The following is a 13,112-nucleotide window of genomic DNA, read 5'->3' on the forward strand; positions in this document are numbered from 1 at the left end:
CCTCTCTAATCCTATGATTTCCTTAGAGCTTGGGAAATCAGGTTTTGACTCTTCCATTCTCTTGACTGGAGAATGCCTTCTACAGTTTTTTCTTCTGTACAATTTTCTCTCAACTGAAACAACGCCTTACTCTGAACTGAGTAGTTATCAAGCTGTTAACATTGTATTTCTATTCAGTTTGGCAAAATTTTATTACCTATGATTGACAGATACATTCCTCTCTCCATGTTTAAAAAGAATTTTAAAGTAACAAAATAATTTTATATACTACACAACTCAGAGCAGTTGTATACAGGGGACTGATTCATTGCTCACAGGGTGGGCAGAACCCTCTGCCTCCAAACATTTGTTTGAGCTAGTTTTACTTTCAGCTCTCGAGTCTTGGTCCCAGGTCTGAAATCACAGTTTAGGTGCTAGAATTACTCAGCCACAGGGATTGGGCTTCTAGTTCAGAGGTGAGGAGAGGGCTTCTTAGAAGTGACCAATGAAGCCTCTGCAGCAGGAACAGAAGGGCAGAGAGTACGGGGGCAGAACCAGAGGGGCCTGGCGTGTGGGGGGAGGGTGAGGAGCCCTCTCACTGTTTCCCCGTGTTCACCTGTGTGTCTCCACTCTGGAGAACAGGGGCTGCATTAGAGCAGCAGCAGCCAGTAGACCTGATGTAAAAATGTTCTCATAGCTTCTCACAGAATTTAAAGACAGGGCTCAGTAGAACCCTTGATTGGACCCATGAGATCCCAGGATGCCAGGAACTACGAGCCCTTGCTTATTGAGGTGGCCCAGCCAATGGTGCTGGAAGGCACGCTCAGGTTGTTTAACAAGGACAGTCCTCTACTAGAGTTGGCGGACCTGTACAATCACACTGGCCTTGGGCACGATGATTCCATAGTCCTCAGGCAGGAACCCCATGTCCCAAATCCAGTGTTCCAGAGACACAAAGCGGACGCCCCTCTTGAGGTTGCAGAACAGGTGGTCGGTCTGTAGGCAGAAAAAGGGGTTAAGTCCCACTGTGCCATGGCCTTCCCCTCAAAAGCTGAGCTGAGGGCTTTCTGGCAGATGGTATTTTCCCTAGATGGCGGCAATGTTTCCATTTACATGACCTTCTAGAATCATGCCACTCTCCATCCAGGGGTGGAGCCTAATTCCCACCCCCTTGAATCTGGGCGGGTTGATTCATTGTAACCAAGAGTGTGGCGGGAGTGATGCTGAGTGACTTTCACCAAGTGACTTCCATGGTGGGGGTCACAAAGGCAATGCAGCTTCTGCTGGTTTCTCCAGCAGCCTCATGGTGGAGCCTGAGCCGCCAGGAAGCAGCTGCCTGCCCCGAAGCCGCCATGCTGTGAGGAAGCCCCAACGAGAGCAAACAGGGAGAGCCCAAGGCCAAGCTCTGAGACAAACTAAGAGCTGCCTGGCCAGCCACCAGCTGGAGTATACACACTCACAGCCCACCCTGCCCTTTAGCTCCAGCCAGTATCTGAAATGGAACTTCATAAGAGACTGGAGTCAGAAACTCACCAGAGCCCTCCTTATAGAAATCATGAGAAGAGATCAAATGAGTGCTGTTGATATTAAACCACTAAATTTGGGGGAAATTTATTTTTTAGCAATAGATCATCATAGGCCATACCATTCTTTCTCTTTGCCCCTGTCAGACTCACCTTAAAAGGGATACTGGTTGTACCTTGATGGATTAGCCTAGGAGAGAAATGATGTAGCTTGGCCTGCTTGGCATCTAGCAGTTGGATAATCAGCTCATACAGACAGACCGAGGCTTCTTGGTCTGCCCACCTGTGGGAGAAGGGAAGTCTTGAAGGTTGAATTTGCCACCCCACCTCGTTGGGCATCTGCCTCCTCTACCTGAATGGCCTTCCCAAGTCTAAAAATCCAAAATGGCGCTGTGGTCCCCGGGACTAGCAGCAGCAGGGTCACGTGGGAGCTTGGCCCCTCTGCTTCCCCAAGGAATCCATCTGCCCTAAACACCCTCTCCAGCGGTCTACATGCACATTCATTTCAGAAGTAATGACCTAGAGCCATGCTCTTCAAGATACCTCCTACCATATTCTTTCTTTCTATGTTTTGCTGGTGGCAAAAGATGTCATTTCCAATGTATTCAATGGTGATGTTTAAGATACAATTTTCTTAGTCACTTAGAGGGATCCAAGGGAATCTAAGTAAATTGGAAATGCGACATCAAGTAACATTCAAAGATACAATACCCATTGTCCACTCCTGGTAAATGGATAGATTGAGTGGGGGTGTAGCTTGGTCGTAGAGCACGTGTTTGGGTTGCACAAGGTCCCTGGTTCAAACCCTGGCACCTCCATTTAGGAGTTTCTCCTTACTAGGAGCCACTGGAGAAGAGAATTAATTATTGCACTTCCCAGGTGGCTGTAGTGGTAAGGAACCCTGGGTTGGGAAGATATCCTTGGAGTAGGAAATGGCAACCCACTCCAGTATTCTTGCCTGGGAAATCCCATGGACAGGGGAGCCTGGCGGGCTACAGTCCATGGGGTCGCAAAGACACAGCTCAGACGCTTGAGCACCTATGCACACGTGGTATATTCACACAATGAATTATGAAGCCATGAAAGGAGACTGCAGCTACACACGGTTATGGGTGAATTTACAAACATGTGGTTGAAAGAAGCCAGCTACACACTATATACGGTATAACTCCATATGTATACATAGCACCAAAACGGACAAAAGTGACCTGTGGAAACAGAATTCAAGATGGCACTACCGCTGGATTGGAAGTGATGGGAATGGGGCATGAGGGATGCTGAGGGTGGTGTTTGCTGGCAACATTCTGTTTTTTTCTTTTAACCTTCTGTTCTTGATTTAAGTGAATATGTTCACTTTGTAATAATTCATTGACTTGCACACACAAGCTATGTACATTTTTGGTGTCAAAAATACAAATGTAAAAATGAGATTAATTTGAGATATGTATATATATACATACATACAGACAGACAGACATATATATACACACAAAGTAGTAACTTCCTTCACAGAGGTATCATATCACTTCTTAGGTGTAAATGTACACACTACTTCTTCCAGATTTTATCCTTATATAGTAATAATATATGATTATGTTCATGTGATTTACCTTTCCTACTGCTCTGTGCCAACAACATGCACACAAAGAATATAAGCAGAAATTTAAAATTTCCTAAGTGCTAAACTTTTTTCTTTTTGGCTGAACTGTTACCTGCAAGTGGCTGCCAGATATTGCTGCAAACTGGAATCACATGGATTCCAGAAAAGATATTGTGTAGAAAGGAATTTGCCTGGTTCAAAGCTATGTTCATTGCCGTCTGACCCTGAGATAATCTCTGGATCCTTGCAATTTTATGTCTGATAGGAGTATCTCTGCCTGGGATAAGCCTGCCAATATGATTTGGTGGAGGCTAGCCACAACCACACAGATAGACTATAACAGGGGCTAGCCACTCCAGGAAAACCAGCAATATGACTAAGGATGCCTCGTGCAGTATCAGTTGATTTGGAGGCTGATATTAAACATTGATAAAAACCCCTATATACAATGAAATATTACTCGGCCATTGAAAAGATGAAATATCATTTGTCATGGATGAACCTAGAGTTTGTCATATGAGTGAAGGAGAAATATCCTATGTCATCCCTTATATGTGGAATCTAAAAAGAAAACGATGCAGACGAACTTACAAAACAGTCACAGACTTGGAGAACAAACTGATGGTTGCTGGGGGGTGGGGAAGGATGGAGGGAAGGGATAGCTAGGGAGTTTGGGATGGACATGTACACACAGCTATATTTAAAATGGATCCCAATAAGGACCTACTGTCTAGCACATGGAACTCTGTTCAATGTTATGTGGCAGCCTGGATGGGAGGGAAGTCTGGGGGAGAATGGATATATGTATCTGTATAGCTGAGTCCCTTTGCTGTTCTCCTGAAACTATTAGAACATTGTTAATCGGCTAAGTGTGTGTACTCACTCAGCTGTGTGACATTTTGTGACCCCCATGGAAAGTAGCCCACCAGGCTCTTCTGCCCATGGAATTTCTCAGGCAAGAATGCTGGAGTGGGCGTGCAACTTCCTATTCCAAGGGATCTTCCCAACCCAGGGATTGAACCCACGTCTCTTGGGTCTCCTGCATTGGCAGGTGGATTCTTTACCACTAGCACAAATTATGAAGTCGAAGAATTTTATTGTAAATATATTTCTAAAAGAGATGTGTTTTCAGAGAGAGGAAGTTTATGGTGTTTTGACTGAAAGTGAATGCGGTAAGACCAAATTTTCAAATTTCCATCTCACTTTGCCTGTTTCCCCAGAGGCCTTTACATCTAGGGACCGTACACCTTAGTGAATGACTTTTTCTATAAAACTGAAGGGCCGAGAGACAGGAAGTTGGGAAAGCATAATCATACAATGTCCCCATCATAGATGTAATCTGTAGCTGAGTAATTTGAGAAGAGGGTACATAAAATGGTAGAGGATTTGGAACTTGCTTCCCTTAAAATAATCCGAGTGAGGTATCCCATGGAAGGTCTTCATGGAGCATCCTGGTTTCAAGACCATCACACAGAGCACAAGCTCCGGAGTCAGACAAGTATGAGCCCAATGCCAGGTCCCGCCAAGCCCCAGCTGTGCCACCTGAACAAGTGACCTCACCTCTCTGAACTTCTCAATTCGAGGTTTCAAAACACACTTTCCCACAGGATCAAGGATCATGAAGGCTGCTGAAACAGGTCACACTTCAAAGTACTAGCTCTGTGGCTGACATAGAACCCTGACTTATGAAGACAGGGAAACGTAGGCACACTGTGACTTGCCCAAGGCCACAAAGCCGGGAAGCCAGGGTTTGAGTGTGGGAAGTCTGACTCCAGAATCTGACCTCTTAGCCAGCTCTATCTTGCCTCCTCCTAAACCAAGTCCTTGGCACAGGATTCAACCTGGCATCTTCCCATCCAGGTCTGTTTGGGGGTCAGGAGAGGGTTCAGGGAGTGGATAAAGCTAAGTAGTAAAGCTCTGATGGTGGTGAAGTCATTTCCCTTCCTGCTTAATCTAAGGGGTTGTTGGGAGGTCTACACACCTTGTCACCCATGCCAAGGTCAGCCCTGTTTTTAAAGCTGTTTTTGCCATCACACTCACCGGGCAGAGACACAAATCTCAATCTTTCCACTATCCAGGAGTTCCGGCCACAGACCCTCCTCCTCCAGGTCCAACACTTGCTTTTTGTAACACCACCTGGGAGAAAGGGGAAAGGGTTAGTGAGAACCAGGCAAGAACTCAGCACCGCCCACCCCAGTCCTTGGGGAAGAGGGAGGACCACCTGTAGCAAGGCTGGAAAGAGTCCCAGGGAACTAGTCTGCGGTCTGCCTTCCAGTTTTCCTCCTTTCTCCAGCTTCTACAGTTGACTGTCCTCCAAGGCAGGAAAGCACCTGTTAAATGAAAAAATGTTTGTGCCCAAGTTCCTGGCCTGCCTGCCAGCCCGTGGGTAAGTCCCAGGGGTTTCCTGGAGCCTCTCGTCTCTGCCCCGCACCTCCAAACCATCCCATGGGCACCCTTGAGACCTCTTTTCGTGGGCTCCCCACCTATGCCGTGGGGGTTCGGGTAGAGATTGCGTCCTAAGGGTCTACGCTCGCAGAAGCGGCCTAGGAGGCAGGGCCTGGGGTCGTCGTCGTCGTCTCGGGGGAGGCAGGATCGGAAGACGGGCCACAGCTTAGCGTGGCTGTAGGGTAAGACGCTCAGCCACACGGCCCGGGTGTCCACCAGGTAGCGCCAGTACCGGCACACGTGGCGGCATTGCCCGAGCAGTACGCTTGTGGGAAGGTAGGTCAGCACTTTCAGGAGCATCTCGATGGGCAGTTGGCTTAAGCCGGGAGCCTCCTCGGATTCGGGGTCGGAAGCGGGAACACAGGCGGGCAGGCTCTGGGAGGCTGAGGCCCCCGTGGTCTCCTCGCCAGGCCCTGCGGCTGCGGCTGCGGCTGCGGCTGCGGCTGCGGCTGCTGGAGAGCCAGGGTCCAGACATCAGGGACTTGGAGCCTCCGCAGGCCACATCCCTGCCTCCCGCACCCAAAGGCTGTCGCCCTCACACCCGAGCAGCCGCCCCTTCAAGTCCCCAGACTCCCAGCCCGTCCTTGCCAGCCGACCACCGCAGTTGCTTTCCGCCCCGCGCATCCCAGCGCCTGCAGCCAACCCCGCTCTGTGCCCCGAGTCTCACCCTGCATCTCAGCCAGTGCTCCTCACCAGTGGGCCTTCACCTTGCCTCCTTTGTTCCCATCGCCACCTCAGCCCTTTATATTCGCCCGCCCCTCCCTTAATATCCAATATCAGACCCCCGCCCAACCCCTCCTCCCCTCCCACACCTCCCCTCCACCCCGCCCTGGCTCCATTCTACCAATGACCAGCCATTTCTGCCTTCCTCTCCCTTCTCCCTGTCTCTTCCTCCCAGGCTTGCTTGCCATGCCCTCCCAGCCCTGTCTCCAGGCCCTGTTCTCCAAACTTCCCTTCCTTCAGACTCAGTTCAAACCTGCAGGGTGATTAAGGGACCAAATCGCAGAAGCCACAGTGGAAGGAGGAGCAGGAGATGCCGGGACCCAGAGTCTGTCTGTCATCCCCACCACTGGTCCTTTGGAGCATCCCTCACCAGGCTGTAAGGCCCTTGGTGCTGAACAGCTGCTGTTATTCAGCCAGGCATCTGGGCGGGAGGCCTCATATCCCTTAGCTTCTAGAACAATTAAGGGCCTGGCATCATTATCTTTTTTCCAATTTTTGGCCACATCAGGTAGCATGTGGGATCTTAGTTCCCTGACCAGGGATGGAACCCACACCCTCTGCAGTGGAAGCGTGGAGTCTTACCTACTGGACTGCCAGAGGAGTCCCCAGCACCACTAACAAGAGATAAAACAGGCTCCAGTAGGCATCAAATACGTTTCTATTTGATTTCCTAAATGAATGCTGTAACCAGGAATAATCCAGCCAGCATTCATGGACCCTTTCACTACCAGTCAGGTTAGCAACCTGGGGTAGGTGTGGGTATGTCTCTACTTCAAAGATAAGAAAATAGGCCAAGTGACCTGCCCAAGGTCACATAGATAGTAGGTGACAGAGCTAACATTTGAACCTAGCCAGGGTGGCACTAGAATTCTTGCTTTTAACCTCTATACCAACTTCGTCCAAAAATAAATAAATCAATAAAAGCTACCCATGCTTTTCAAATCAGCTGGTAAAATGGACAGGGAACTCACCTTCTAGCAGAAGAGACATGGTGAACAGGAGACAGTGTCAGCAAATTAGATACTTTTGGAAAATCATTAAAAAAAGAATCTGCCAATCTCCCAACATTGTCTTCACAATTATAGAAAAGACTCCATTTTATTATGGAATAAGCATGAAATGTACTGTGGTTCACTGGGCCATGATGAGCAGTGGATGTGACATGTAAATGACGTCGCGTGTTGGAAGGTGATCAATGCTATGTGAAATAGAGTGAGGAAGGGGAAAAGGGGTCATAGCAATTTGGGTGGGAGACCCTGAATTCTAAGAGATGGGGTGACTATTATATGGGGAAAATTTCTTTTCGATATATACACTGTCAAAAAATTGTTTGCTATTGAGGTTTTCAAACATGTCCCAAAGTGGAAGAAGAATGGAAGAAGCAGTCAACCCCAACAGTTAATTCCTGACCAATTTGCTTTCATCTCTACTCCCACCCACTGGCTCCCCCAGGCAATTTGAAGCAAATCTTAGAACTCACAGTCCATAGCAATACACTGTATTAAATTTTTTTTTATTTATTAATTTTTGTGGTGCAGTGAGATGCACAAGGTCTTAATTCCCTGACCAGAGTTCAAACTTGCACCCCCTGCAATGGAAGGTGGACTCTTAATCACTGGACTACCAGTGAAGTCCCAGCAATACATCATTTCTTAATGTAATGTAAAAGCTGAGGGAATCTTATTTGGTAATGAGATTATGAAAATTGATTGTAATCCAATTATGAGTCCAAAAATATGGCTTTAGAAAAATGTCTAAAAACTTCAAGCAGGATAAAAGGCCAGAATCTGACAAGTCATTTTCATTCTTCAATTTCCTCCTCCAGAGACAATCTCTATTAATTCCTGGAATTACACCCCATGCTGTACTCTGATTAAAAAGAAAAACAAATATAATTGGGTTCCAAAAGAGCCTACTGCCTGGAAGCTAATGATTAGAGAGCAATGGCTCCTAGGAGACAAGGCTGTATAAAACACCCCATGGGCCTCTTGGGAAAGCTATAGGTGTATTTTGGTATCACAGTAGTAGGAGTGTCATTGGGTAGCCAGGCACAGGACAGAGCCCCCTAGGGGAGAACCATCCCAGATTCCTCCTGCTTCAAGTCAGTGTCCCGGGTGTTTTCTTGCAGGAGGCAAGCCTGTTAATCCAAGCCTAGAACCCAATTCATTTTGCATATAAGTGTACAGAGGGTGAAAGTGGAGAGTGCAAAAGCTGACTTGAAACTTAACCTTAAAAAAAAAAAGATCACAGCATCCAGTCCCATCACTTTTTGGCAAATAGAAGAGGAAGAATTGGAAACAGTGGCAGATTTTATTTTCTTGGGCTCCAAAATTACTGCGGGAGGTGACTGCAGCCAAGAAATTAAAAGAAGCTTGCTCCTTGGAAGGAAAGCTATGACAAACCTAGACAGCGTATTAAAAAGCAGAGACATCACTTTGCCAACAAAGGTCCATATGGTCAAAGCCATGGTTTTCCCAATAGGGATGTATGGACAAGAGAGTTAGATCATAAAGAAGATTCATTCAGAAGAACTGATGCTTTTGAATTGTGGTGCTGAAGAAGACTCTTGAGAATCTCTTGGACTGCAAGGAAATCAAGCCAGTCAATCCTGAGGGAAATCCATGCAGAATATTCATTGGAAGGACTGATGTTGAAGCTGAAGCTCCAATATTTTGGGCACCTGACGTGAAGTGTTGATTCATTTGAAAAGGCCCCAAAGCTAGAAAAGATTGAAGGCAAAAGGAGAAGGGGGCGGCTAAGGATAAGACAGTTGGATAACCTCACCAACTCAATGGACATGAATTTGAACAAACTCCAGGACATAATGAAGGACAGAGGAGCCTGGTGTGCTGCAGTCCATGGGGTCACAAAGAGTCGAACACAACTTAGCCACTAAACAACAACAGATGCAATCCTTTCCTTTTCTTTTTAATGAGTCCTAGCATTTTTAAAAAATGTTTATGTTACCTATTTGGCTGTGTCTGGTCTTAGGTGCAGCATGCAGGATCTTTCATTGCAGCACACAGGTTTTCTAATTGTATAGCACGGACTTTCTAGTTGGTGTGCAAGGGTTCAGTTGCCCTGAGGCATGTGGGATCCTAGTTCCCCGACCAGGGATCGAACTCAAGTCCCTTGCATTGCAAGGAGAAGTCTTAACCACTGGACTACCAGGGAAGTCCCACAAATGCAATGCTTAATCAGAGAATTCAGGAAACTGTGAGCAGGAATTTCTCTGGTCTTGTAAAACGTCATATTTGGGATTAATAGCATTGGTATAGGATTCCTCTTCTAACCAGCGCTTTCTTACCCTCTTTAGGCAAGAATCCCTGTATTCCTAGAGTTTTTCAACCTTGACCGTGCCTTTGCTTCCATAAACCATCCTCCAGTGAAGATAAATGAAGCAAAATGAGTGGTCTTGGATTTGCTCCACACCGAGTAAGACTTACCTAAGGGAGCATCTTGTCACCCGTCTCCTGGAAGGGCTCACAGTGTCTTGACAGCCCCGGGAAGAAAGAGCTCTTCCTATTTGCTGACTGTGGAGGAGGTACTGGCCAGTCCTTTCAAAGTCTGATCTCTCTTCCTGGCGGCAGGACTTGGAGGACTCGAACAATAGTTTCCATGGTAGAAATAAAGGGGGCTGGGCTTCCCTGGTGGCTCAGTGGTGAAGACTCCACCTGCCAGGGCACGAGGCACAGGTTCAATCCCTGATCTGGGAAGATCCCAGATGCCTCGGAGCAACGAAGCCCTTGAGCCACAACTACTGAAACCCACGTGCCCTGGAGCCCACGCTGCACAAGAGAAGCCGCCGCCATGAGAAGGCCGCGCACCGCAACCAGAGCGGCCCCCACTCGCTGCAACTAGAGAGAAGCCTGCATGGCAACGAAGACCCAGCACAGCCCAGAAGAAGTGAAGAAAGAAAATAAAGGGATCTTCACACAGCTGAGAAAGAAGCCCTCCTCTCTGAAGGGCTAGAGCCCTTTTGTAAATTCAAATTGACTACATAATTGGACTCAGTTTTTGAATATTTGGACAGGCATAATTCACAGAAAGTAGGCCATTTAGATCAGAAGAACCAGAATACATCCTGATATTATGATCTCTGTTTTGACCAGGAAGCATATGGTAGATGTTGGTGATTTTTTGTTTAGATGTGTAAAGGAAAAATCCAGATTTTTCTTTCCTCTGTAGGGAAAAATCCAGTTCTCCCCTGTTGCGTTTCTCCTCTGTGTACGTCCTTTACTTCTCACACACAACCCTTCACTTCTGATACTCTGGTCGCCAACCATGTGGAGGTTACTCCCACAAACACTTCTCCGTGCCACCAGCTAGAAGTCTGGAAGGCTTACAATTTAACTCGATTCTGACTCTAACTGGGGTTTCCTAAGTGTCGCTCTCAGTAAAGAACCTGCCTGCTAATGCAGGAGACATAAGAGACCCAGGTTCAATCCCTGGGTCTGCAAGACCCCCTGAAGGAGGGCATGGCAGCCCACTCCAGTATTCTTGCCTGGAGAATCCCTGGGACAGAGGAGCCTGGTGGGCTACAGTCCATGTGGTCGCACAGAGTCGGATGACTGAAGCAACCTAATATGCACGCATGATACTATCTACCCGGAGAGAGTGTCAGATCTTGCAAGTTAAGGGTTCAGTCCCAAAAGACTGCCCCTGCCACCCCTCCCCCATGACAAGGCCAGGTTATCAACAGTGCGTCTGACCAACTACCTATAGATCAGAAGTTCCAAAGACTGTCTCCTTGGGCTCAACTACTTTGCCGGAGCGGCTCACAGAACTCAGGGTTTATGTACCATTTTGTTAAAAGATTCGATAAAGGATGCATGGGAACAGCCCACTGAAGAGATGGATGCACACGATGAGGTGCAAGGGGGTCCTGAGTGCAGGAGCTTCTGTCCTCTTGGAGCTGGGGTACATCACCCTCCCGGGGTACATGTGTTCACCCACTTGGAAGCTCCCCAGTTCAGTTCAGTTCAGTTCAGTCGCTCAGTCGTGTCCGACTCTTTGCGACCCCATGAATCACAGCACGCCAGGTCTCCCTGTCCATCACCAGCTCCTGGAGTTCACTCAAACTCACGTCCATTGAGTCGGTGATGCCATCCAGCCATCTCATTCTCTGTCGTCCCCTTCTCCTCCTGCTCCCAATCCCTCCCAGCATCAGAGTCTTTTCCAATGAGTCACCTCTTTGCATTAGTGGCCAAAGTATTGGAGTTGCAGCTTTAGCATCAGTCCTTCCAATGAACACCCAGGACTGGTCTCCTTTAAGATGGATTGGTTGAATCTCCTTGCAGTCCAAGGGACTCTCAAGAGTCTTTTCCAGCACCACAGTTCAAAAGCATCAATTCTTCGGTGCTTAGCCTTCTTCACAGTCCAACTCTCACATCCATACATGACCACTGGAAAAACCATAGCCTTGACTAGATGGACCTTTGTTGGCAAAGTAATATCTCTCCTTTCGAATATGCTATCTAGGTTGGTCATAACTTTCCTTCCAAGGAGTAAGCGTCTTTTAATTTCATGGCTGCAGTCACCATCTGCAGTGATTTTTGGAGCCCCCCAAAATAAAGTCTGACACTGTTTCCACTGTTTCCCCATCTATTTCCCATGAAGTGATGGGACCAGATGCCATGATCTTCATTTTCTGAATGTTGAGCTTTAAGCCAACTTTACTACTGCCCTCGTATGGAGAATCCCTCATGCACGCAGAGTCAGCTACTAACTCCATTGTCAGCTGATTCCCCCGTCTGGAGGATGAGGATGATGGGGGCGGAGGCGTGGGATTTCTAAACATTCTAAGCTTCTAATCTTATCTTGGTCTTTCTGGTGACCAGTGCCGCCACCCCCCACCCCAATTCAGAAGCCCACCCAGAGTCCCATCATTAGAACAAAACATGCCCCTAGTGCTCTTTTTTGAAAGTTGTAGTCATTTGTTTATTTGGTTTCGCTGAGTCTTCACTGCTGTGCTGGGGCTTTCTCTAGTTGCTGTGAGCAAAGGCTACTCTCCTGCTGCCGAGCGAGGGCTTCTCATCGCGGTGACTTCTCTTGCTGCGGCGCACGGGCTCAGTAGTTGTGGTACACCCGCTTAGCTGCTTCACAGCGTGTGGAATCCTCCCTGACCAGGGATCCAGCCTGGGTCCCCTGCTTCAGCAGGCTGATTCTCAATCACTGGACACCAGGGAAGTCCGCTCTTTGTGTTCTTATCACTTAGGAAATTACAAAGGTTTCAGGATTTCTGTGCCAAGAACCAGGGGTAGAGACCAATGCATATATTTTCTATCATCTCACAGACTGCATGGGATTCTGTCTTAAGCCATAAAATGCAATACTCCTTTATGTGGTTTAAAAAAAAAAAAAAAAAAGCCCTGGGCGAAAAACAGTAAAGACTACCTTTGACCTGGAATGGAGAGGGAGAGCAGGGAGACCACAGGACGGGGTGCACAGGTGAAAAACACCCGCGGTGGCCACACGCCAGCTTTGGTGCTGTGGACTGGAGGCCAAAGGATGGTGAGAGCTGATGCACAGACCCACCTACTAGGCTTCAGCTAAAGGGCTCTGGCACAGTTCCTGACAGAGTCCTGAACTTGCCCTGCGTCCAGGTGAGAGGGGGAGAGGCCTCCCCAGTCAGCATGCCAGCGCTGTTCTGGCGGCCGGCCAGGGGGAGCCAGCCCCTTGCCAGGCTGCTCAACTGCACTGGGGTCCAGCCACAGGGCTCCAGGGTGACCCCATTTAGGCAAGAGTCCTAGAGCTCCTCAGGACTTCCAGCCCGCCCCATGTACCAGGGTTGATAGTGGGGGCAGAGGCAGAGCCCTCCAAAGGGACAGGAAACAGGATGG

At 48.0% G+C, this 13,112-nt stretch overlaps 1 protein-coding gene across 1 annotated transcript; it reads right to left on the minus strand.

Annotated features, from left to right (window-relative positions):
• Nucleotides 1-831: 831 nt before the first annotated feature.
• On the minus strand, nucleotides 832-7,260 carry LOC114117894 (F-box only protein 27-like). The gene is made up of 5 exons (XM_027977928.2): nucleotides 7,242-7,260; nucleotides 5,534-5,999; nucleotides 5,143-5,238; nucleotides 1,656-1,785; nucleotides 832-975 (listed from the first exon to the last, which is right to left on the minus strand). The coding sequence occupies exons 1-5, from the start codon at nucleotides 7,258-7,260 to the stop codon at nucleotides 832-834; spliced, it is 855 nt and encodes a 284-aa protein (XP_027833729.2).
• Nucleotides 7,261-13,112: the final 5,852 nt, after the last annotated feature.

Source organism: Ovis aries, chromosome 14, assembly GCF_016772045.2.
Source record: "Ovis aries strain OAR_USU_Benz2616 breed Rambouillet chromosome 14, ARS-UI_Ramb_v3.0, whole genome shotgun sequence".
Taxonomy (NCBI): Eukaryota; Metazoa; Chordata; class Mammalia; order Artiodactyla; family Bovidae; genus Ovis; species Ovis aries.